The sequence below is a fragment of the Hippichthys cyanospilos genome, chromosome 10 (genome assembly GCF_059441005.1).
Source record: "Hippichthys cyanospilos isolate Australia breed blue-spotted pipefish chromosome 10, RoL_Hcya_1.0, whole genome shotgun sequence".
Classification (NCBI taxonomy): Eukaryota; Metazoa; Chordata; class Actinopteri; order Syngnathiformes; family Syngnathidae; genus Hippichthys; species Hippichthys cyanospilos.
In genome coordinates, this window is record NC_142378.1 from 2,399,716 (window position 1) to 2,423,810 (window position 24,095).

The 24,095-nt window shown below is 39.8% G+C and overlaps 4 protein-coding genes across 9 annotated transcripts; 2 read left to right on the forward strand and 2 right to left on the reverse strand.

Moving 5' to 3' along the window:
* Positions 1–33: 33 nt before the first annotated feature.
* tomm70 (translocase of outer mitochondrial membrane 70) lies at positions 34–8,039 on the reverse strand. Its single transcript, XM_088425719.1, has 12 exons — positions 7,744–8,039; positions 6,013–6,186; positions 4,898–5,024; positions 4,705–4,814; positions 3,808–3,956; positions 3,131–3,338; positions 2,869–3,003; positions 2,428–2,535; positions 2,236–2,352; positions 2,068–2,165; positions 1,792–1,914; positions 34–1,027 (listed from the first exon to the last, which is right to left on the reverse strand). The coding sequence occupies exons 1-12, from the start codon at positions 7,963–7,965 to the stop codon at positions 874–876; spliced, it is 1,725 nt and encodes a 574-aa protein (XP_088281845.1). The 5' UTR covers positions 7,966–8,039; the 3' UTR covers positions 34–873.
* A 1,081-nt stretch (positions 8,040–9,120) lies between these two features.
* lnp1 (leukemia NUP98 fusion partner 1) lies at positions 9,121–13,984 on the forward strand. Of its 2 annotated transcripts, none has more exons than XM_088425721.1 (4): positions 9,121–9,595; positions 11,596–11,841; positions 12,498–12,596; positions 13,661–13,984. In XM_088425721.1, exons 1-4 carry the CDS (start codon positions 9,392–9,394, stop codon positions 13,850–13,852), a joined length of 741 nt encoding a protein of 246 aa, XP_088281847.1. In that variant the 5' UTR covers positions 9,121–9,391; the 3' UTR covers positions 13,853–13,984. The 2 variants fall into 2 exon arrangements, with proteins under 2 accessions (XP_088281847.1, XP_088281848.1); XM_088425722.1 differs by having other exon boundaries at positions 9,128–9,595; positions 13,679–13,984.
* A 793-nt stretch (positions 13,985–14,777) lies between these two features.
* tmem45a (transmembrane protein 45a) lies at positions 14,778–19,726 on the forward strand. Of its 3 annotated transcripts, XM_088426571.1 has the most exons (7): positions 14,778–14,931; positions 16,250–16,303; positions 16,415–16,614; positions 16,683–16,895; positions 17,667–17,851; positions 18,458–18,600; positions 18,692–19,721. In XM_088426571.1, exons 3-7 carry the CDS (start codon positions 16,419–16,421, stop codon positions 18,786–18,788), a joined length of 834 nt encoding a protein of 277 aa, XP_088282697.1. In that variant the 5' UTR covers positions 14,778–14,931; positions 16,250–16,303; positions 16,415–16,418; the 3' UTR covers positions 18,789–19,721. The 3 variants fall into 3 exon arrangements, with proteins under 3 accessions (XP_088282697.1, XP_088282698.1, XP_088282696.1); XM_088426572.1 differs by lacking the exon at positions 16,250–16,303 and having other exon boundaries at positions 16,368–16,614; positions 18,458–18,592; positions 18,692–19,726; XM_088426570.1 differs by lacking the exon at positions 16,250–16,303 and having other exon boundaries at positions 16,368–16,614; positions 18,692–19,717.
* Positions 19,727–19,831: 105 nt separating this feature from the next.
* LOC148416581 (ICOS ligand-like) lies at positions 19,832–23,922 on the reverse strand. Of its 3 annotated transcripts, XM_088426569.1 has the most exons (6): positions 23,564–23,922; positions 22,639–22,751; positions 22,473–22,557; positions 21,040–21,348; positions 20,736–20,909; positions 19,832–20,226 (listed from the first exon to the last, which is right to left on the reverse strand). In XM_088426569.1, exons 1-6 carry the CDS (start codon positions 23,625–23,627, stop codon positions 20,153–20,155), a joined length of 819 nt encoding a protein of 272 aa, XP_088282695.1. In that variant the 5' UTR covers positions 23,628–23,922; the 3' UTR covers positions 19,832–20,152. The 3 variants fall into 3 exon arrangements, with proteins under 3 accessions (XP_088282695.1, XP_088282694.1, XP_088282693.1); XM_088426568.1 differs by having other exon boundaries at positions 21,064–21,348; positions 22,473–22,751; XM_088426567.1 differs by having other exon boundaries at positions 22,473–22,751.
* Between the last annotated feature and the right edge of the window lie 173 nt (positions 23,923–24,095).

Consider the following 24,095-nt stretch of genomic DNA (forward strand, 5'->3'; position numbering starts at 1 on the left):
TCGTGCATGCTACTTGTTGCAGTAAAAGCAAAGTTCCAGGAATCATAACTTTATTCAGATTTAAATTCTATTTCACTTTGGTCACCATACATTATCAATGAAAAATGTCAGTAGAATTTGTCAGTCAAAATCAAGTGTGGCTATCTCAGAACGTCGACATTAACTTGTGCCTGTCTATAAAATGAGGGGAGCTTGGTTAAATGCACCGGTAACAAGTTTAAAACAAAAACCAGTTTTCTTGTCCCCAAAAGTAAAAGAAATGATACAACCTCGATTGTGTTAGCAATGAAAGTGCTCTAAAAAAAATAAAAGAAAGAAAAAAAGAGGCGTTCGGATCAGCTTGATGGCAAAGATTTTCCTAGTGTTCAAACAGCCCAAGTGTTGCATTCACATTACAAAGTAAACATGCTGCACAAAACGTAGAAAAAGAAGGAAAAAACCCCCAGGCAATTCACCGTTTAAAACAAACAAATGAAAATACTCCCCAACTGAAACATACCCATACCACACATTTGGCTACATGGTTTGAATCTTTTTTGGAACTATTGTTAGATAACTGGAAGAAAACACTTTTCATAATTGAACTAGCTCTCACAGTATAGTCTGTTGACTCTAATGACCAATCACAAGTCCACTTTTTTTTTTTCTCCATACTATTAACTGTCATCTGGACAAGTGTATAAGACCATTGTGGTGGGGACCAAAACCCTAAGCATTCCAGAGCGTTCTTCAAACACAACATACACACAATGCTTCATATGATATTTTTACACATTATAATCCAGCGCTTTTTTTTTCCCTTAGACAAATCGGTGCAAAGTTGAATACAGTTACGGTTGGAGAACGAGTAAGCCTCCGAAGTTGGCGCAGGAGTTAGAGCGTTGGGGGCTTGAGGCCATACTTCCTGGCGACCTCCGTCTGAGCGTACGCCGCGTCGCACAGTGAGTACAAGTGCGCCATTTCCATCTCCGACTTGGCCAGGTTGATGGCCTTGTTGAACATCTCGATCGCTTTGTCCAGATTGCCCCTGAAAGCCAAGTTACCATCTTGTTAATTCAAGAAAAGGTACATAAGATTTAAAATGTATTTAATATATTTTTTTAATTTAAAAGAATATGTATTTTTATTTTGAATAAAAAAAATATATATATTTTAGATCAAATGTAATTTTATTTAAATATATTTTCATGTTAGCTATTTAAAATATATTTTTTATTTTAAATATTTAAAACATTGAATATGTAAGGTATTTAAAATATATGTATCTATTCAGGTTATACAAATGTTTATTAAAACGTATTTAATATTTTGATTTATACTTATTTTTTTCTTTGAATAAATAATATTTTAAATACATTCTATATTTTTAAAATATATGTAATTATATATATATATATATTATCTCTTATTTACTTATTAATTGTATTCTATTTTATATATATTAATATATTTAAAATGTATTTAAATACAAATATATTTTGCATAATTCAAAATATAAATTTAAAACAAAATAGGCATCTGGGTGGTCTATAATGAATTTAAAATATAGGTATTTATTCACATTATTTAAATTATTTACTTGTATATATAATACTTATATATTTTCATTTGTAAACATATTTAATACATATTTTGATTTAAAAATACACTTTCTACTTAAAAAACTATAATATTTAAAATATATGTATTTATATGTAATTTATTCATGTATTATTTTCAATATTATTCTCATATACATACTTTTGATAATGTGTTTAAAACATATTTCGATTTAAAAATACACCCCCTCACCTTTGAACTTCAATTGTTCCCATTGTTTCGTAGGCAAAGTCACATTTGTTGTCAATCTCGATGGCCTTGCTGATCAGGTCCAGACCTAAATCCAGGTCTCTCTTCCACTGGAGCTGTAATAATCTGTACAAAATAGGGATTGAGAGTTTAGATTTTATTGAGATTTTTTAATTTGACTAAACCCACTGAGGCCTTTTCGAGCCACACTGAAACCAGTCTTATTAGTAATTTCACGGCGTTTCCAAACTTTTGACCGGTACCGTATGTCAGTCTTACCCTTTGTGTACATATGTAGTGGCATTGTCCGGTTCCAGTTCGATACACTTGTCATACATCTCATCGGCTTTTCCAAACTGCTGCTGATCGGTCAGTGCCTAAAACGGAGGCGAGGGGAAAAGTTCCACGTTTTGATGACGCGCTGTGAATAAATGGCAGCGTCCCTACCTGAGCGTACAGCGCGTAGCCCTCGGCGCACTTGGGGAACCTTCTGATGACGTCCTCAAAGCCATCCATGGCTATCTGGACTTGTGACGGGTTGTTGCCGGTGTACGCCTGTCTGTACTGGAGGACGCGGGAGCGGGTTTGCGCGCAAAGCCGTTGAGCCGAAGCAAGTGAGAGACGCTCATCAGCACTCACCAGAGCGAAGCATTTCTGCGCCTGGGCCAGGGCAGAGTCGGGCTTGAGCAGGATGCACTCGTCGAAGTCGCCCACGGCTTCGTCCACCTGGTCCAGCAGGATCTTCAGCTGCCCAAAAAAAAAAAAAATCAAACGCACAAGGAAACACACAAATAGTGAGAAGAAAATGGAAAATGTGGAGGCATTTTTTTTCAACCTGCCAAAAACGGTCCTAAAAGTAGAAAAGAAGAAAAAAAAGTTTGCAGTTTTTCTACTCTAGCGCTCCAATTAACAATTATTGGCAATCAGTTGATTATTTTTGCATCTTTATTCAAATTCACATGTTTTCACGTGTTTTAACTAGACCCACATTTAAAAAAAAATAGCCCGGTAGTGAATGAGTTAAGCTGGATAGCCAGAATACGGACTAGCTTAGCATTGTTCCGGCGGAAGCGTGCGTACCTGGCCCCTGTGGTGGTAGACGTCTGGGTTGCGCGGGTCGATCTCGGCCGCCAGGTTGAAGTCCTGCGTGGAGAGCATGGGCTGCTGCTGCTGCATGTACATGCTCCCGCGCTTGATCAGAGCGTTGGCTCGCAGCTGCCGAGAAGAAGAAATTAGCCTATGAGAGCATCTTTCGATAAAATAAGCATTGTTGTTTCCAGGAACCCGGTCTGCAAATCTGTTCACACGCACGCATTTTATCTAGCGGCTGCAGGAGACGAACCTTAACGTTGGCCTCCTGCATGTTGATGACACGGTCCAAGTCGGGCTGAGCAGCAGCGGTGTTGCCGATCAGCAGGTAGAAGGTGGCTCGCAGCAGCAGCGCCTCGGCCGTGTAGCGGCCCTCCGAGTCCACCTCCTTGGTGCACTCGCTGATGATCTTATCGTAGTTCTCCTCCTCCATGTAATGCTTGGCCTTCAAGTAGCCCGAGCTGAGGAGATGGAGCAGAGCGGATGTTAAAAAAGTGTTTTACCACCGGAAACTATTTTGGCCTGGGGACTCGCAGCACTAAAAGGCTATTGGTCCCACCAGAAATGTTTGGGGTCCCCGAAATTGCGCAATAAAACGGACAAGTTTAAGGTTCAAACTGCATTTACAAGTCATGGCCAAAAACAGACATTATCACAGTCCAAATTATTAAAATAATAGGCTTAACTCACATGGAGCATCCACCTTCATCTTCTTAATATCACAACCACATTTAACCCATTTTGGAAGCAAAGTCGGCTTTTCAATTTGAGTGAGTGTTCGATCGTTTACCTTCAACATGTCTCTTTCGTTCCGCTTTTTGATCTTCCGAAGCGTTTTGTTTTCGCTTTTTTACTTTCTGGCTCATTGCCATTGAGACAAGTTTACTGAAGCCGTCTCCTCGAGAACAAGCAACTGGTCTTCTCTCGTACCTGGCCGTGACCTCGGACGTCTCGCCCTCTTTGTCCTTGTCCTCGTCTTTCTTTTCACCCTTCTGCAGTGGCTGCGAGATGATGTCGTCGGTGAAGGAACCGAAATATGACTTGATGAATTGGGGGGAAGGCATCATTGGCTCGCGGTTCTAGGCGAGAGAGAAAAATGGTTAAGTGTTTTTTACCCAAATATATGCTAACGTCCTGCCACTTGGTGTCAGTATTTCTCCCTGATCAAATAAGACCTCATTCTTAGCTCCATTGTCTTTGGTGTTTTTAATGGGAAGGATGGACAGTTTAAAAAGATTTAATCGTGCATAATAATCAACTAATTATTTTTGATTATCAGTTAATCGTTTAGAAACCTAAAATGGTCCAAATCCTTGGAATCATCCTCCCAAACTACAGATTTTCATATTTATTTTGCCCTCTATAAAGTCAGAAAGATTATCGGCGCTCAACCAAAATAAGAAATTTACAAAGATTTAAATTTACTTTTGAGAAATACATTTTTCCGACATGGTATGATAAAACCAGCAATTGAATAATATTTTCAAAAAAGTTTTCATTTTCTGAACTGTCAATGTGAGAAAATGCCCATGTTTTAGAATAAAAGGATGGAAATTAAATCATGGCTTCAAAAATGGGGTTCCTCAAGAAAAAAAAATCATTCTGAAAATAATCGCTAGTTGTAGCCGTATTTAAACGTAGTGCGATTTCAATTCACATTTAAGAACAGTGGACCCACTGCACCTTGAAAAAGTCCTATGACGCCAACAGTTTGGGCATGGGAAGAAATAAGTTCAATTACAAGTTAAAAGGTTAAATGTTTTGAATTGAGCACAATTTGGAACTTAATGACACACAAAGAATTTCTCCAATAGGAAATGTGATTACCTTGTATTTGTCTTTGGCCTTCTCCTTGCCGAGCTGCTTGAGCACCTTGTCAGCCAGCAGCATGCTCTGTTGGTTCTGGAAGGCCTCCAGGATGCACACGGCGGTGACATCTGATGGAAGTAATGCCAAAAATCTCATGCTATCTTCCAACTTATGTACAGAAAACCCTCGCTTGCACAGGGCGATGGCTCACCCTCCAGGCATTCCTTCTTGTTGTCCAGCTTCTCAAGAGCTTTGGCCCTTCTGAACAGAGCCTTGACATAACGTGGGTTGAGCTTTACAGCCTGTGAGCAGTCCTGCACCACCTCCGTCCAGTTCATCTGTGGAAAAAGCAAACCGCTTGTCGTGAATATATCAACAGGAGCGGCGCAATATCCAGTGAATTGAAACAAGGAGGGTAGAACGCCAACGCCAGTCAGTGTCAAAAATAAAAAGCGCCGTTGCAAAGGCTGTCTGGTGTTTTTCAACATGAACGGCGGTCACCGCGGGCCGTGTTTTACGCGCAATTTCGGACATTACGAGGAGTAAAAAGCGGGGTTCCAAATGCCAGACGACACAACTCATAAGGAACACGAAGTAGCGTTGGATCATCTCATCTACTTGCCAGACACCTTGAGTGACAGGAAGTCTGTTTGTTTGTACGTATGTGCGTGCGGCAAATAGTCAACATGAAAAGACAGAATCCACATTGTGTATCAATTGATGCACATAATAGTTGAATGATTGAGCTTTTTTTATTCTTATTATTTTATACAAATTAAGTACCCAAATTCTTAGTGTTCAATCAGAAAGAATTCATGTTTACTGTGTTTAAGCAAAACCCGTGTTACTCACTAAAAGTTTGTTTTTCATTTTATTTACAGATTTATTTTAATTTAGCATCGGTAAATGTTTGTTATTGAAACAAGTTACGTATTATATATTTTGTTTAAAAAGAAAACTGTTTTTTAAATGTCGAAAAATGGCCATGTACCCCAAATAATTTGAAAATGACAAGTTTTGGAACTGTGATTTCAATACCGTGATATTTTGACGCTATTTTATCATAGCGTCAGAATCTGATATCGTCCCATTCCTATCTTTAAGTTACCAATTATAAGACGCATCCATACTTTTGGACTTCATTTTTGCGATAAACAGTGTGTCTTATATTTGAGGAATTACCGTAATCACTGTATGCTTTTACATAATAATGCAGGTGTGATTTTTTTTTTATTGTAATACTTTTGATGTTTTTTTTTTTGGAGTGGACCAGATTAATGGCAATCCAATTTTATTGCAATTGGGAAAGTAGAATGTCGCACTAACCTGTTGCTCATAGGCCGCCGCTCGGTTCTGGTAAAATGTTGACAGATCGCTTTTCTGCTCGGCGGGGCAGAGCGCAATGGCTTCGGTGTAACACTGGATGGCATTTTCATACTTGGCTGCCTTGAAGTATTTGTTGCCTTTGTTCTTTGCTGCTTGGGCTCTATCCAAAGGACTCTAAAAATGGAGACACATGAAACATAAAAGCCACGGAGTATCGAACGCTTGTGTTCGTCATTGTTCAGCATTCCAAATGTATTCATTTAATAGTGCCTATTAGTGGCATCTCTTATTTGCCAAAAATCTTGCCTAGTCACTGTTTTTGTGCTGAGGCTAGCAGTATTACACAAAAAAAAAACACAAATTAGCGTCGTATGATGTCATAGAACGTCATGTCATATTTTTCATATTACATGACAAATGCACAATAACTGCAGTGTAGTTTTGAAATCACTAGCAAGTAAAAACTGCTTCTTTAACTATTATTACATTTGTTTTAAAAAAAATGGGATTGTAACAAACAAAGAACACTTGGAATTAGGGCCCAGGCGATCGTTGCACCGGGGGAAAATAATTGCCCAGATGGTTAATATTTGCCAGTGATTTTTGTTTTTTAATCTTAATGTACTTTAACCATTTACAGCAGTTGTATAAAAGCGGTAATGCTGTCAGTGATTTCTTTTAAAAATAAATTGATTCCATAGTCTTATCCTTAAACATAAATCATAAAATTAGCCATTCTTCAAACCTGGCTTTCAAAACAAAGGGAATTTTAATTTTTAAAGGCAATGATTAGGCAGGCAATGCAAAGAAGTTACAAAAAAATGAACTTGATATCGCTACTTCACACACGGCCTAAAGTCACAGTTTCTTTGAAAAAAAATCATAATACATGCAACAAATTAAGCATGAATTTGTTCCATATGACACCCATGTATCTACTATTAGCACAAACATATGACAAGAATGAATGTCCTTTTAACTTAATTAATTGCACCAAGCAATGCTATTGGGGAACCGAAAAAGAACTTTTTTTTAAATCAACAAAATATTTACGGTTTGGCCCCTGCTTAGGTAGCAGATAGTGAAAAGTGAAAATACACAATTAAATGACACCCATTGGGAAGAAAGAAATGCTATTTTATTTATTATGATTTTTTTTTAAACTGGACAATTTTATTTATTTTTTTGCTAGCAAAAATTGGCATCAGCCGTAAAAACATATCAGAACCTAGTTGCTATAGCTCCATGTTTTATTACATAATGTAATTCGCGTTCACAAAAACGATGTGGAGGGACGGATGCGGCCCCCAAGCCTTGAGTTTGACACCGGTGCATTCACCTGTTCCAGTCTGGCTAAGTGGCAGACACTAAAGTTACATTCGTATTTAAATATTAAAATTTAACGTAGTAATTTTACACAATTACTTACTTGTGCGTTTACATAACATACATTTTAGGAGCTAACCGTCGCGAGCATAGTAACTGATTTTTAGCCAGTTGGCAGTTGAGTTAGCTTGTAGCATTAGCATATTCCCATTGGTTTAATGGGGTGGATAAGAGCGACGCGTGCCCTCCCAAGCCGGTGGGTAGCTGTCACTGGCAGGTGCCCTTGGGTCCCCGTCACCTCTGCGGCAATGACACGCCCGTCGCCGGTGAACCTGGCGTCAAAGCCTGAAGTGCGCTCCGAACCGCCAAACGTAAACGCCGCCATGCGAAATCTTCGAGCAGTACCATATTCTCCAGCCTCTGGTCTTGGCCTTGCTCCGGACTGGCGCTGCCTTCAGGTGTTATCCGCTCGCCGCTACCTTTCCCCGGCCGTCCCTTCGCCCTGCTGCGGTTCCACAGGTACACGGCTCCCACCCCGAGCACGATCGGAGCCCCGACCAGCAGAGCCAGCTGCCATCGGGGTAGGCCGGTGCCGGTCTGCGGCTCGACTGGCTTGGAGGCAGCCATGATGAGCAACCCAGGTTCGGCTAGCTAGTTAGCGGCAGCTCTGCACCAGTCGTCGTCTTCTTCGCGTGCTTCGCCCAACGTGAGGACTCATGGGATACGTGCTGATGGGAAGTGTAGTTTTCAATCGTGGGTACGCCAAACGTGATTCCAAGCAGTCTGATATGTATTACGGGTGTTTTCTCAAAGAGTAAATGATCTTTTCAAATCAAATCATACGGTGATATAAATCATAGATAAATAATGCCGAAAATAGACGTGTTTAAGCTTGAAAGCCTTTTTTGAAACAACACTGCCTCGAAATTATCATTTACCTTTGAAAAACCTCTTGTTTTAAAACCCCATTTTGAAACACAAATCATTACACTGATTTTTCCTACCACAAAACCATAAAAGTGGCTTGAAAGCCTCTTTTTGAAGTCCTAACTTCAAAATATTGACCGTGGCTTGAAATCTTACTTTAAACCCCTAACATTGTTTAAGCCTGATGGGGTTAACAGTCGTTGACTTTGACAACTGGAGAGCATCGGTCACAGGGCGAGGACAAATTGCCACGGGCAAAAAAACATTGAGTGGCATCCAGACATGGCTCAGCTCCCAAATGGGACAGCGAGTAGTTGGCAAAGAGTCCAACACATACACAATCATCATACTAACCTACAAACTAAAAATAAAGATCCCTATGCATCTTACTGTGGCATACATAACTAGCGATTCAGTCATATATGTAAGTGCTTGTATAAAATCTGCTTATTTTAGTCACACTTATACTAAAACATTTCATTAAAGTGTAAAGAAGCAAAACAAACCGTTTTTGTCACATTTTTAATAATAGACATTATGTTGCGCCTTTTGGCATGCACCACTTGGCCACCAAGGGGCAGTAAAATACAGGCGCAGATGCAAAAGAAGAGTTTCACAACTACTGTGAGATTTTTTTTTAACTCAAGAAAGCAGGTATGTTTAGATTTTTTTTTTTCAAATATTTTTATGCGGGGCTTCATTTAGATGCAGCTCTTTGCCGCTTGCTAGCTAGTGCTATGAGATTCATCGTATTCTCGTTACTTTCCTTTGTTTCCCCCCAATTTTGCATGACTACACACAAACATGTCCCCACAGCAGCGTTATGAACTGATGTTTTGTTGTCCTACATACCAGGACCACGGAGCACTCCATAATTATTGACATGTTTCATGCACTCATGGAAAGTATGGGCACAGCGTGGAGGTGCCCTGGGGGGACTCGCTGACTGGAACAAAATGGAAAGGCTTCCAAAAACAAAACACACCCATCCTCAGTTTCGCCAGAGTGAAAACTCTCCGCCGGCCGCGTTACGTAGATTAAAAGGGATCGTGGCGGGTTATTTCAGGATGGCCGTGGAATAGTCAGTCAGCCGTTGAGTCGGTCAAAATTTGAGCGCGGCAGCATCATGTCGCTGAGGCTCCTGCCCGCCATCATCATGGACGACGAGGACGACGACGGCAACTTCACCAAGTGGATGAGCAGCTACTGGGGACACGGAGCTGAAGGGTGTGGCGGAGGAGGTTTTGGTGGACACTCACGTGAAAGGAAGCGAAGTTTTCGCAGGCCCGCCAAAACAAGAGCTGACAGACGGGCGTCTCTTCCCACTGTGGTAAATAAAACGCCGGTTCATGCATGTGTATCCTCCATGACCCAAGCTGTGAACCCAAAACCCTGCCGAACTTGACGGTGAAAATCAAATCCTTTTTTGAAACTACAACCCTATTGGGAGACCCTTAAATCTCATTTAACCCTTGGCAGTATCGTGTCCATTTTTTGGACAAATTCTTCCACATTTTACTAGCACTATTTTAACCATGAGATCCTTGTAGTGTGATAATTTAAATGGTCATGCCATGTTAAACTCCGACATGCCGTCACCATCTGGGTGGAATTTCAGCTTCCTGATGTCTCCTTTCAACGCTTTGCTTTGATGCGAAATGCATTTAATGGAGAGATAAAAGGATTGGACGAAATACCGCACAAGGGTTATTAAAGTCTGAAATTTTCAACCAAATCGTGTAATATCGCAGAGTGAACATCTGCAAGCTTGACGCGCACGCTACACTAAACGCCAAATGTGGGATAACGGAATTTACAATAGATATGACTACGGCAGGGGTGTCTATTCCCAAGTGGGCTGGACCAATAAAACAATGGTATATATCAATATGTATAACTTTAAAACATCAACTTCAGATGTATTATTCTTATTTAATAGTGGTCAAAATAGTACATGCACAACATCAGTATTAATCATGACACGTTGCTATTAATCGTAAAACATTTCAAAATGTTTAACAATTCAGCTCGTTTTTATACATTACATTGCAAAATCATCTTGTGGGCGGGATTAAACCCATTTGCGGGGCAGAACCGGCCCGCGGGCCGTATGTTTGACACCACTGCACTACTGTAAATGCCAAATATGAGCTAATGCAATTTACAATAGATATTATTACATTGCAAAGTGATGTAACAATATTATGACTGGCTAGCATTAGCACTGTCCAAAGTGGAGCTAAAGTTAGCACTATTAATAGTTGGATCTTATTATTTCCCTACAAAGTGGACACAGTGTTGTGCCTACGAATACAAATAAATGTATAGTTTAAATTTTTTACCAAGCTTTCACAGGTTAGCATTAGCACTGTCCGAACTAGAGCTGATTTGAGCAAGTTTAAAAGTGAGATCTGATGATTTCTAAATATAGTTGGCATAATCTCAAGGCCACAAATGAAAATTAATTCATATTTTAAGCCCGATTTAAATGTAGACATTTATTAAGCTTTTACAGCTGGGCAAATGCTGGTTAGCATTAGCAATGTCCAAAGTAGCGCTGAAATTATCAAGCGTAATAGTGATATTTATCTTTTTAAAAAAGTCTGTGCCATTAATCTGACCGATTGAAAGATCAGTTAATTAGCTAGTACAATAAGCTAACTTTTGAATTACAGTAACTTGAAAACGGAGGAATGTTTTTACTGATTAAGTCTACAAAGTGCACAATTGTCCATTTGGAAAAAGTCTATTTCCATCTACACATAATTAACTACAATTTATATCAGAAACCCAATGAATATACTATTTTCAATATTTTCAATTAGGTAAACATAGATATATATATTTTTTTACAGGCAAATACCTCCTAATTTTGGATTTTATATATATGTCTATATATATATATATATATATATCTATATCTATATATATATATATATATATATATATATATATATCTATATATATATATATATATATATATATATATATATATATATATATATATATATATATATACAGTATATATATATATATATATATATATATATATAGACATATTACATCACTAATGGCAATATCCATGCATGAGTACTGTATATAACTCGACAAAATAAAGGCAAACAACGCTGAGGAAGGGAGCGACTATAACGCAACTCAGCAATAAGTTGATTCCTGTTCCAATGAATTGGCTCTTGATTTGAAAAGAAAATCAACTGTTCCAGTCAAAGCATTCACTTCTTCAAACTGGTAGAGAAAAATGCTAAAATAATCACGCGACATAATTACCTACAATCAAACAGTCGCTAAAATTATGGTTCTTTTTCACAGTCCCAGCTTGATGCCATGAAGCTGAACCGGTTGCACGCGGTCACCGTGGCGCCCGCGCCGAGCCACGCCAAGAGTCGGGAGGAGAAGGACGAGGTCAGACCTCATCAGAGGGCCCGGCGGACGTTCTCGGACGACAACGGACGCTCCAAGCCGCCCGTATCGGAGAACCGCATCGGCACCATCCCGGAGCTGAGCGAATCCTTCCAAAAGAGACTTTGTCTTCAAGATAAATGCGCACTGTCCCTTGTGAGCTGGACTTGAGATTTTGAAAGACTGCTTTGAAACCTTTACCCAGATCCCAAAACTAAGGATGTCCAGCAAAGGTTCCGTTCTAAATTTGGAGTTTCAGGAATAGGTTAGGTTTACAAAGTGGGGTTTTAAATCAGTGTTTGGGTTGTAATTTAGAGTTAGGATTACAAATTAGGGTTTCAAAACAGGATTTCAAATTAGGGCATCAAATCAGAGATGAGTGTTTCAAAGTAGGATTTCATGTCACGGTTAAGGTTCTTGTCAAGGTTAGGGATTCTAATTTGTGTTTTACGTCAAAATGAGGGTTTGAAAGTAGGACCTGAAGACAGGGTCGGGGGTGCAAAGTTCACTTTCAATTTAGAGTTTGAGTTTGTTTCGAAATTTCAAGCCTGGGTAAGAGTTTCAATTAGGTCTTGTGTTATGGCTTCAAAGTAAGGCTTTTAAGACAGAGCAAAGATTTCAAACCTGGGTTAAGATTTCCAAAATATATTTGGGTTCCTAAGTATTGTTTCAAGTTTCAGTTTGAGCCAGGGTTAAGTTTTAACCCAAATTAAATCTGGAGGTGTGGGTTAAGGTTTCTCATTTGGGTTTTCATGGATCTTTTTTTTTTTTTTCGTGGCGATGACAGCTTTTCATCCATTTTTTTCCCCCAGAACAATGATGCCAAGTTGTGTCTACTGTGTCATGACAACATGTACAAAAGTGGCGGTGCCATTCAAGAGCTGCACTGTGTGCACACCTTCCACAAGGAGGTAAGGCTTTCAAATACTTGTAAGTAGAACTTACAAAAAAAAAAAAAAGTTTCTCCCAAGATACACGCTTAACACATTCACTGCCATTGACCTTTATAGACATCAAAGATTCAAATTTACTTGGCTGTCAATGACGGTTATGGTGATCAAAGATCCAATTTTACTTGACTGCCAACGACGGTTATAGATGTCAAAATCAATTTTTACTCGTCTTCCAATGACGGTTGTAGTGATCAAAGATCCAATTTTACTTGGCAATAAGCATGGGACGATATCAGAATCGGACTGTATGATAACCTTGAACAAAATTAGCGCGGTGGCACGATATTGAAAATACAGCTCTTAAATATATATTTAAAAAAATTGGGGTAACTATTTTCTAGATTTTATGAAGAGGTTTATTTTTAAACAAAATATATAATACAGTATTTGTCACAATAACAAATATTTACCATGCACAATATTAAAATATAAATACAAATGCACACTATCTTGAAAAATGTTCGCTCTTCCCATTATATGCTCCAAAAGTAGCATAAATTTGTTAGCCACGTTAACCGCGATTGATTTGAAATCAATTACTGCCAAGAGATAGTAGTTTATTGCAAATCAATCACTCAATTGCTGTGTATTAATTATAAGTGTGTCAAGTCGACGAGGGTTCACTTTCTTGCCATAAAATGCCCCGCAAAAGTAGCATGAAACGTTACCCACGTTAGCCGCGGCGGTTAGCTACAGTAGCTAACTTTTCAGTTGCACTGAAGCAAACCAGGAAGTGGACGTGATTGGTTGAGTCAGCCAAAGAACGTAATTGTGATTGGTTGAGCCAGCCAAAGAATGTAAGTCACATCGAGAGGAGCCTGCCGCTTACAGGCTGCAAATTGCCTGTTAATACAGACGACGTGTGAGGGGGGGGGAAAGAGCTGCCGGGGGTTAGATACGTCAAAGATCCAATTTTACTTGGTTACCAATGACAATCTCCTTTACGTGGCTGGCAGTGAATGAGTTAATAGCCACGTATTTCGTCTAAAATGTCTGTTGCAAAAATTCTCCCACCCATTAAGTCTGCTTTGGAATGGAAGGCCACTCGCAGGTCCGAGCCGTGCGGCCCACGCAGTGTCGGCGAGACGGCGACGTCCTGCGTGGCGAGGAGACTGAGTGACAGGAGGAGGTCAGCAGATGAGGTCGGCGCCGCAGAAAAACAGCAACAGCAGTACACGTTCCGACGGCAGCTTTCCCTCCGTAGGCACCGCTAAATCTTCAGCACCGCTACATCTTCAGTGTATTTTTTTGTGTAGTTATATCAAGCCTACTGCTGTAATATGTGCATGCTAACTTGCTCCGAGACCCCTCCGTCCCTCTGCATGGACATTAAACGGTCAAGCCCCGCCAATTTGCTATTGTATTATTTTTAGTCCTTGTCACTCATTATTTGCTGGGGTTTTTGTATAAAAATACTTCACAACCTCTTGGCATCTTGGTGGCAAGCAACTAGTGGTGCATTCACAAATCATTTCACTCGAATGAAAATGGCATTAATCCATACCAAAAACCCAACCACAAGTTCTTGAAAAAAAAAAAAAACACTTACAACCCTAAACACGCTTATATTTGTCTTAAAAAGACTGAAAAGACTTTCCATTTTAAAACATTCAAAGACAACGCTCTAAAATCCCCAAATTTCTAAGATGGTCCATGACACGTTTCACCGTCAAGGAAAAAAACAAAACAAAAAAAAAGTATTTTGAATTAAGTCTTTTCCCTGTCTGAAAAAGAATGAAAAATTATTTTAAAAATGGCTTTTTTTAATGAAAAACCTGATGTGATGTTATATTTTAAACATTTGAGGTAAACTACGTTTTACGCTTCTCGCCAACTACAAGTTTATTATTCAAACTACGATGCATCATGTGGGAGTGAAGCGGCTGAGAGGAGTGGCCAATGTGGAAAATTGACGCCACCGTGTGCCGTGTACGTGCTGCGGGCCTAGTCAGGAAAGTTTGCGGAGTCTTTTTTTTTTTTTTTTTTAGCCATAAAGCAGGCGGATGAAAGTGCACACGTGGAAAACCCAGAGTGACGTGCGCAGCAGCCAAAGATCTTGTGAGGGTGACCGTCAGCTGACCGCGGCCAGCCAATGACAACGCTTGAGAAGGAAAATTAGGAGGGGGAAAAAAAGGTTGCGAAACGGTTCGGAGATGAGGAGGATTCTGAGGAGGAACTCGGCTTTTATTTAAACGATGAAATTTAGTCCAGTGATGGGAGCAACCAAGATGTGTTATTTCTTCATTTAACTACCTTTTTTTCCTTGAACTTTCCAGGGACAAAACTGCATCGGGTAAGACACCCATTTACTCCGTTTCTTGTGTGTTTTTTTTTTTTCCACAATTCTGAAAATCGCTCGATTTGGTCACAAAAATCCGATATTTTTACTTCTTTTAAACAGGTTATACTTCATAAAACATTTTGTTCTGCTTTCCAATTAAATGTTTTAACGAGAAATATCCTGTGTTTGAAAACATTACCATACAGGGTAACTTTTCACGTTTTAATGAATTGATGTAATACAAAAAATTGTACATAAAGTTAGCTCGTTGTCCTAATTCGATTGTTTGTTTCTCAAATTACCTCCCACCCACAAGAAAAACATTCTTTCTAATCTTTAAAAAGATGCTACTAACAGATGTGTTGCATATAGTGTAGCTCTTTTCTAAGTATCAAATATCGTAAAATATCAATTCACAACTAAATTAGTAACTTCATTTTCGTCCAAAAATTATCAAATATTTTTTTTACAAGTAGTAACATGTTTTTCCTCTTTAAAAATTGTAATTTTACCACATATTACATTTGTTTTGATTCTGAATATAGAAATTGGATTCAGAAGACAACCAAAATGCATTTTTTTTGTTTGTTTGTTTGTTTTTTTTAAATTACTAGCCACATTAAAAGCTGTTCAGCTTGAAAACTGCTCCATATTTTCATTCACGTCTTCACAATGAACCATAAATGTTCCAAATGTTTATTATAAGCCGCACCGCTGCCTCTAGTGCAGCTGTTGCCATAGCAACGGTGGTGTTATGCTCATCCTCGAGTGGATGTGGCCAGGAACAAACGTCCCCTCATGCTTGAGTGTCCTCTTCATTCAAACGGTGGTCGACCCTTTGATTGTTAAAAGTGTTGCTGGCTCACCGTAGTGTTTATGAAATCAAATCAAGCCAGGTTCATAACTCCAAATGAGGTTATATATATGGCACACACAATCACATACTCTCATAATGTCATTACTGTGTGCCACAATTGCAGCTATACCATTTGTCTCATCATTCTCATGTCATATATCCTTTTGAGAGCCAGCTAATAAATTTTATGTTCCGGCGAACACACGAGATACCATTTAAAAGGCCAGGATGGCCTTTACTGAGGACACCAGGACTTATCAGCCTGGCTTGAATGAGTCAAAAGATATAGACAAAAAAAATGGTGTCCCAAACAGTGGACACAAATGTACATAATGTCATTTATTTTAAGTGCAAGTTCAATTTAGAAGTAAGGCTTTTGCTGCCATCTTGTGGCACGTTTGCGCAAAAGAACTACGTGGAAGTGTGTAGAGTAGCTTCATTGAGGCAAACTAGTGATTTGTCACTATTTTACAGCATCTTTTTGCCAACGAACACCGTTGAAGAGATCGACACAAATGAATAACCTGGGTAAATATTTCCTTCACAACTTTTTTTCTGACCAATTTTCATCTGGAACAAATGCCGTTTACAGTCCAAAATGGACATCAGCTGATTTGGAATACTCACTGCTGGGCTTAGCGTCATGGGGAGCTTCAAGGGCCACGCGGTTCCCGGGACCTTCTTCCTGCTGGGGGGCCTCTGGTGGACGGCCAAATTCTCGCTGTGGCACGCCACCCATCGAAACAAGGGCATCGGTTCTACCCGGCTGAGCGGCAGAGCCACGCAACGACGCCTGGAGATCTTCGAAAGCTCGCTGGTCCTCCTCTTCTCATTACTGGGTGAGCGCGAGCTACTTCCGTCCCGCCGCCGACGTTCCGCCATTGACCGCCATTGTTTGTCGTCCTAGGGATTCTCGGGGAGCAGTTTTTGGCCGACGGGCCGAGACTCAGGCTGTATGATTTTGAGGGGAATCAATGGAAAGACCTGATGAACTGGCAGCACTCCACCATGTATCTCTTCTTCGGCATGGCGGGATGCGTGTCGCTGATAATACACGGCAGCCAAGCGGCGCCCATCGCCCTCGACAGGATGATGATGGCTATCGCCTTCTTTAATGAGGGTTAGACCTTCTGGAGTCAAGATTTTTTGTTTGGCATTTGCGCAGTACAAATGCAACGGTAGCGCTGAGGAATATAGAGTGGACCTCCGCCATGCGAAAGTACCGTATTTTCCGCACTAAAAGCCTTATTTTTTTTTTTTAAAAGCTGATGGTGCGCCTTATCATCCGGTGCGCCTTATATATGGGTCAATATTGAGATTGGGATTGGTAGATGGGGAATGAACTGATAAAATAAGCTTTATCTGTTTCTTTTGTGTGTTTACAGTTGAACAAGGTTGCTCATATTGACATTGAGTTATGCTATTGAGAGTTATTATTGAGTATTGCTATATTGTGATTGAAAACGTTTTAAAATATGTCATGAATTGAGGGCGCGCCTTATAATCCGCTGCGCCTTATATATGGAAATAGCTTTAAAATATGTCATTAATTGAGGGTGCGCCTTATAATCCGCTGCGCCTTATAGTGCGGGAAATACGGTGATCCGTTCCAGTTGGGATCGGAAAGCAAAATCCTCGTATGGCGGGCAGTAGAAACCTATAATAATTAGCTAATGCGTGCAAAATCTAGTTGAAACATACAATTTTAGATACGTCTTGTGTCTAATTTTTTGTATCTGGCCTTCGGAGGAAAAAGTTCGGACACCCCTGCTTTAGGGACCCGTATGTCCATCTGATTGGTCGAATGGTGTCGAACATCATCTGTGTTTACGTTTGATTGGCAAAAGAGAGTCAGGTACAAACCCCGACAGATGAGCTGTTGTGATTATAGGGTTCCTCTTCCTCTACCACCTCCACGGCCGGACCATGCTGGACATGCATTTGCACATGCTGCTGCTCTACGCCGTCTTCGGAGGCGCCGCCGTGGCCTTCCTGGAGCTGTTCCACAGGGGCAACATTCTACTGGAGCTGCTGCGCTGTGTCTTGACGCTGCTGCAGGGTAGCTGGTTCTGGCAGGTTAGGGAAAAAAGACTGCGAAAACCGAGCAGAAATTGATGGTTAGAATTTAACGTAATTCCCCAAAGATAGGACGCACCGTGTATAAGATGCATCAACAGCAAAATAGAATAAATCATCCTAAATTCGTCATATTTTCTAGCGTTCGTATCTAATATATATATATATATATATATATATATATATATATATATATATATATATATATATATATACTATATATTTGTCGCGGGTCCATTTTTTTTGCCACTTCTAATTGGATCAGCTGAAGACATCATAACCTTTACATGATTTTAGTAATATTCCTCTGTGTGAACAAGAATGAACTCGGACGTTGGTTCATTCCGCTGGCTTCTTTCATTGAAAATAATGCCTTAAGCTGACCAAACTTGATTAAGTAGTCGATTTCCCATTTATTATATATATATATATATATATATATATATATATATATATATATATATATATATATATAGATGTGAAAATTTGCCTGAAAAACAATACTCAAATAAGGACCAGAAATGTTAAGAAAAATAAAACAATCTACCCCAAATTAGTGATAGTGCCATGTTGCTAAGCAACCACCCGACTTTCCTTTCATCTCAGATTGGCTACGTGCTGTACCCTCCCAGCGGTGCCCCGTGGGACCCCAAGGACCACAATAATATGATGTTCATCACCATGTGCTACTCGTGGCACCTGGCCGTCGCCGTGCTGAGCGTTGGCGCCCTCTACTCTCTGGTCAGCTGGTGAGAGCGCAGCTGGCAACACAATTAAAATCTTGCTAAACTCGACCCTCCTTCTACCTGTTGACTTTTTTTTTTTGTCATCTATTCCTAGCGCCGTGAGTTCGAGACTAAAGAAGACCCCCCCGGTGGAAATGAGCCTGCTCAAACGGAGTAACAAGGACCAGGAGTCTGAGGAGGAACCGGTGTGATGCCTTCACTGCCCTCAGGACCCAGCACTTCTGTATCTAGGGATAGGACGAGACACAAAAACATGAACAAGCTAGTGTTCAAATATAAAAACAGGTTCGTTTTTCAGCTACCTGTTGCGCAACAAATCATAAACAATCTCATTTGACATGTCAATATTTTACCAATTATTCTTCAATTGGAAAACCCAAATATTGCCGCAGTAGATTCCAAAGTAATGAATGCATCCTGTCTATTGTTGTGTGTGTGTGTGTTGTGTGAAAAACACAAACACAGGAAACCAAATAACACATTTTTCAATCAAATGTTTCCATTTTTTTTTTCCAATCACAAGTGACATCAGACCCACAGAAAACATTTGATCCACATCTGGTGTACCGATAAGTGATCAGGAGCAACAGCAACCATTTTCAGGATGTCAGCATCAAAGTGCAGTTTTGATTGAATTCTGTTAACCCTTGTGCGCACAATTTGCAAACTTAAACACATTTGTACGCATTTTTAAACGCTTTTTTTCTAATTTTGTAAATGCTTTTAAAAACGTAATAAGTTATTTTTCTTCCTAAATTATCTAAATTATCTTTTTAATCTTGTGAGATATCATGCAAGATATTGTCCCATTCCTAATATGCACAGTAGCTAGCTAGTAGCAACAGTATACTGTGTTGCTATTTCTAGACTATTAGCAGTCGTGCTTTCCTCTGCCAAATTGTATTTTATCATGATTTTGTCATTACACTCAAGTATTTTTATGTCATATGTTGTTGACACTTCTATTTATGTCCCCAAAGTGTTAGGAAATACTACGTACAGTATTTTAACACTAATGACATGCACTTTACAAGTCTTGTATTGTTTGCTTATTGTACAGCAATAATAAAAGATACATTATGTATAAATGTCCTTGGTACGTTAACTATACTGAATGACACGGTAAAGGAAAGCTCCTGGACTGACCCGGTTTGGTCACAATATGTTCACAAGTTCTGCCGTGTTTGGTCCTTACCTTAGCCCCGAGTGACTGTTGAGAATTCCTGAACACAAGTTGTGAAAAACTAATTTATTGATAACTAGCGTCTTAAAAGCTAAAAAAAAAAGCTGATAAAACGTCAAGAATTCTGAGGCAACAAATTGTCATCATTTTGCAGCAATCGGGTTTGATTCGTGGCAAACGCCCATGCCAAAACCAACTTCCTTTTCAATCTTGTCCATGAGAAGTTTCCATTCTTGTCATGATAAACATGACCACTCAAACCGAATCCATTTTCAGAGTGATTTCTTTTTTCTAGCGTCCGAGGGATGTCTTTTTCACACTAAAATGGCCAACATCCTGTTCGGTTTTGGTCATGGAGTGCAGAACAAATGCTTAGAGAATGGACTCTGATGACTGTAAGGTGACCACCTCCGTTTCCTCAGTTTCTTGACGTCTCCGGTGGTAACCTGCAGACATCCATACAAAAACAATGATGGCTAAAGTTACAGAAAGATCAATACATTTCAATATCAATATATATATAATAATATACAATAATCTATCTATATATAATTGTATTCCAATAAACAAAATGAGCTGTAGTACATCGATTGCGTCATGGGCCGATCCAATTAATTTACTCTCAATTTGAAAGGAAGATTGGACTCCTCCTGTCATCAATTGTATGGGCAGTCAAACGAGAGAATTGTTGTGGTTTTTGTTGAAATGAAAACAGCATAAATAAGATTTGCGGACACCTGCAGGACCCCTGTTAAAAATGTCACATATTATTCTGAAGTGTTTTCATGTACCCACATTTGAACCTCTGCTGTAAAGAAAGCGTTAAAGTGACTTGGCTTTGTTTGTATCCAAATAATTCGTGTCTTTCCTATTTCTGAAAAAGTTTGCGAGCCGAGGCCTTTTAAAAATGACAACCCAAAACCAGACTTTCTGTTCCTAGGTCCAGTAAACTGACCTCTGTTTCTCCTACTCAGGTGTTGTATCTTCCTCTTCTTGCTCAGCCGGTCCAGGTGGATCTGATAGCCCAAGCCCACGGCCACCATGACCCCCACAACCACGCACAGCCCCGTGCTGAACACCCACAGGGCGTCGGTGGCCCGGGTCACCGTTGGGCCATGCCACACCGCGTCTAAGCAGAGACAAACCCAACGTTTGTGAGCATTGCTCCTCAAATCCACTGTGGAGATGACTCAAGGAAGCCATATAGGATGTGGCAAAGTAAGGAAAACCCATCACAAAAGCCCCCCCGCCCCCCTTACCCCCTGCAGTGACATCCCACATACGTGTGGTGGAGGTGAGGGTCTGATTGGTGGCCGGGTTATGAACGACACAGGACACGTTGGAGTCCGTCACGTTGATAGTCATGTAGCTGGTCACGTAGTAGAGGTGCGAGTCGGGCCGGAATTCCACCTGGGTCCGGATCGAGTCCTCCGGGGTTTCCAGGGCCCCGTCGTCAATCAGCCAGTAGACGACCGGCTCGGGGAAGCCGCCGCCAGTGTCGCACTGGAAGACGCTGGGGGCGTCCTCCACCGCCGCCTCCCAACGCAGCTCGGGAGGGCTGAACGGAGCTGACGCGCACACACACAAACACACACACACACACACACACACAGGATTGCCCGCTATATGGTGAATTCGCTTTACAAGCCCAACCGCGGAACAGATTAATCTCGTAACAGGCCGCCCACTGTACTGTATAAGGTAAGCATTAGTCAAGGGTGTCAGCTACTCTCCAAAAAAAAAAAAAAAATCCCTATTTGACGAGAATTTAATTTATTTATCATTTTTATTACTATTTTAACAGATGAGAATTCTCATCTATGGCACTGAATGAGTCAATTTGAAAAAAAAAAGTACTTTTTCTGTTTAAGATTAAAGTAATTTAAGATTCAAGTAGATTAGTTGACACTAAAATGATCACATAATTAAAATGATCATTTTAAAGGTGTTCATATCCATAAGTTATGTATAGTGAAACCCCATTTGAAAGCCACTGACCTTTATTACTGGCCAATAACGGTTCAATATAAAATATGTGCTGTATTTTTTCTTCTAATTATAGAAGAGATTTAATCAAGTTCTATTATTTATATATATATATATATATATATATATATATATATATATATATAAAAACATCAACAGCAACTATAGGAAGATATAAACCTTTTATTTCAAACATTTGGTTTCCATGAATTAAAGGAGAGTGCATGTACTACACTTGATTTTTTATATATACAGCGCGCATATAATATTATATATTACAGTATACTAATTGATATAATGCTAATATCAGAGATTTTGGATAGAGATAAAAAAAAGCTTGATATTATTGATGGGGGGGCATATATTAATACTCATTCTGATATATCAGATCAGCACCCCTGAACATAACTGTAGACAAAGAAAAAGGAAGCAAAAATAAACATTATTTAATAAAAAAAATACTTTTTAGTTTATATATTTTAAACATTTTATATTTTCAAACGTAATTATATATTAAACCTATTTTTGACACTTGTAAGGTAGTTAAAATTTTCAGCATAGTGCATCAGCACTTGACTGTTACACTGTACGCAACTGGAGTAAGATAGTGCTAGAAATCCAGTTTTAACACTCATTTATTTTCCAGTAATTCTGATTAAAATATTTAACGATAAATAAAACCACGCATGAAGCATGTTGAACTTACCGGCGACCCTGACGCACAGCGAGCAGGCCACCAGGCTGCGGTTTCCCCGAGAGGTGACCACGACACTATAGGACACGTTGTCCTCCTGCGGGTCCACAGCGGGGAGCCACAGGGTGAAGTTACCGGTGCGAAGAGCATCGCGGTCGCCGTCTTCGTCTCGCGCCACCTTGTCCTCGTTCCTCCTCCATTCCGCAGAGACGTTGGCCAAGGCGAGGGCATCCGGGTAAAAGCAGGAAAGCCGCAGCGGCAGGCCCACGATGCCCAGCGCGCACTCCTCGTCTGGGAGGAGGGGCATTAGGGACATTTTTGTTTGGAAAGACAACAGAAAAGTCCATTATGAGACATTTTTTTCACCGTGCCCTGTTCCCGAATCAGTTCATCCAGAGGAGAGTCAGCCCTGACTGGAGCTTGCAGTTTGAGAGGGGACTCAATGTGGGGCGGAGCTAAACATTTGACTCCACCCAGTAAACATTTGACTCCACCCACACTAGGTCAAAGCGCCTTCTTTTTCCTGTTTTGTTTGGTTAAACGTGCCAGTTTGCATGATGGACAGTATTGTAACGTCACGGTGAATGTTTTGTTTTTTTCTAACGCTTTATTGAACATCAAAATATATAATACACATAATCTGTATGATGAATGATAAACGATCGACTGCGCCTTTGCTGGGGTCATGTGGTAGCCATCTCTATGCGGAGGACGTTTTTTTGAGCATAATTTAATAAATGATTGATTGAACATTCCATCAAAATAAAACCTGAACAAACATATCAATACAACGCAATAGACGCGCGCACACACACACACACACACACACACACACATATATACATACATATATACATACATACATATATACATATACATATATATATATACATATATATATATATATATATATATATATATATATATATATATATATATATATATGCTTTACTAAATTGAGTAAAAATATCATAGTTGAGGTTAACTACTTAGTAGGCCAAGTACCCATCAGAAAACGGGTTATATTTTTTATATAAACGTCAGTACCTAATTGTTGGTCACCAGTGACGTCATTAAAAGTGGACTTTTGAATTTTTTCTTACCCCAAGTGTTGCAACAGGCGAAGAAGCTGAGCAGCAGTGCTGTGCTCCGAAGTTGTGCGAGCATCGCCTCTTATCGCAAATTAACACAGATTTCCCCCCGTTTTTGTCAAACTTTGTTGACGCCTTAGTCATCTACTCTGCCTTATTTGTTCATCCCGCAGGAATGTCAACTTCATGTCGCGTCTTGCTGCGGCCCCAAAACTTTCTGTCGCTTCTCCTGACGGTCGCAACACGTCGATTTAAAAGCCGTGGGAACGAACGAAATGAAATTGAAACGAAGGATCCTCTATCAAAATTCCTTAATCGGTTTCACCTTCACAATGAGGAGCCCATTCAGGTGTTGCTCGGTCCAACCTGTTTTGCTTCTTGCACCTTTAAAGCACACGCCCACAAATCCGAGAGCGGATTTTAATCACGTGAATCACTTTTGACTCGGCTGTTTGACTAATTAGGTGCGAGAAGGCGTAATTTGAATTCGATTTTAAATAATTTACATTTTAAATAATTACACATTTACAGTGCCAGAATGTAA

Coding starts and splice junctions, on each gene's coding strand:
- tomm70 (XM_088425719.1), bottom strand. CDS start 7,965: ATGGCTGCCTCCAAGCCAGTCGAGCCGCAGACCGGCACCGGCCTACCC. Junction 3,004..3,130: donor TGCAGGAGGCCAACGTTAAG/GTTCGTCTCCTG, acceptor TCTTCTCGGCAG/CTGCGAGCCAACGCTCTGAT. Junction 1,028..1,791: donor GGAACAATTGAAGTTCAAAG/GTGAGGGGGTGT, acceptor CTTGGCTTTCAG/GGGCAATCTGGACAAAGCGA.
- lnp1 (XM_088425721.1), top strand. CDS start 9,392: ATGTCGCTGAGGCTCCTGCCCGCCATCATCATGGACGACGAGGACGAC. Junction 9,596..11,595: donor GGGCGTCTCTTCCCACTGTG/GTAAATAAAACG, acceptor TCTTTTTCACAG/TCCCAGCTTGATGCCATGAA. Junction 11,842..12,497: donor ATAAATGCGCACTGTCCCTT/GTGAGCTGGACT, acceptor TTTTTCCCCCAG/AACAATGATGCCAAGTTGTG.
- tmem45a (XM_088426571.1), top strand. CDS start 16,419: ATGGGGAGCTTCAAGGGCCACGCGGTTCCCGGGACCTTCTTCCTGCTG. Junction 16,615..16,682: donor CCTCCTCTTCTCATTACTGG/GTGAGCGCGAGC, acceptor TTGTCGTCCTAG/GGATTCTCGGGGAGCAGTTT. Junction 16,896..17,666: donor TATCGCCTTCTTTAATGAGG/GTTAGACCTTCT, acceptor TTGTGATTATAG/GGTTCCTCTTCCTCTACCAC.
- LOC148416581 (XM_088426567.1), bottom strand. CDS start 23,627: ATGCTCGCACAACTTCGGAGCACAGCACTGCTGCTCAGCTTCTTCGCC. Junction 21,349..22,472: donor GCTGTGCGTCAGGGTCGCCG/GTAAGTTCAACA, acceptor TGTGCGCGTCAG/CTCCGTTCAGCCCTCCCGAG. Junction 20,227..20,735: donor CCTGAGTAGGAGAAACAGAG/GTCAGTTTACTG, acceptor GGATGTCTGCAG/GTTACCACCGGAGACGTCAA.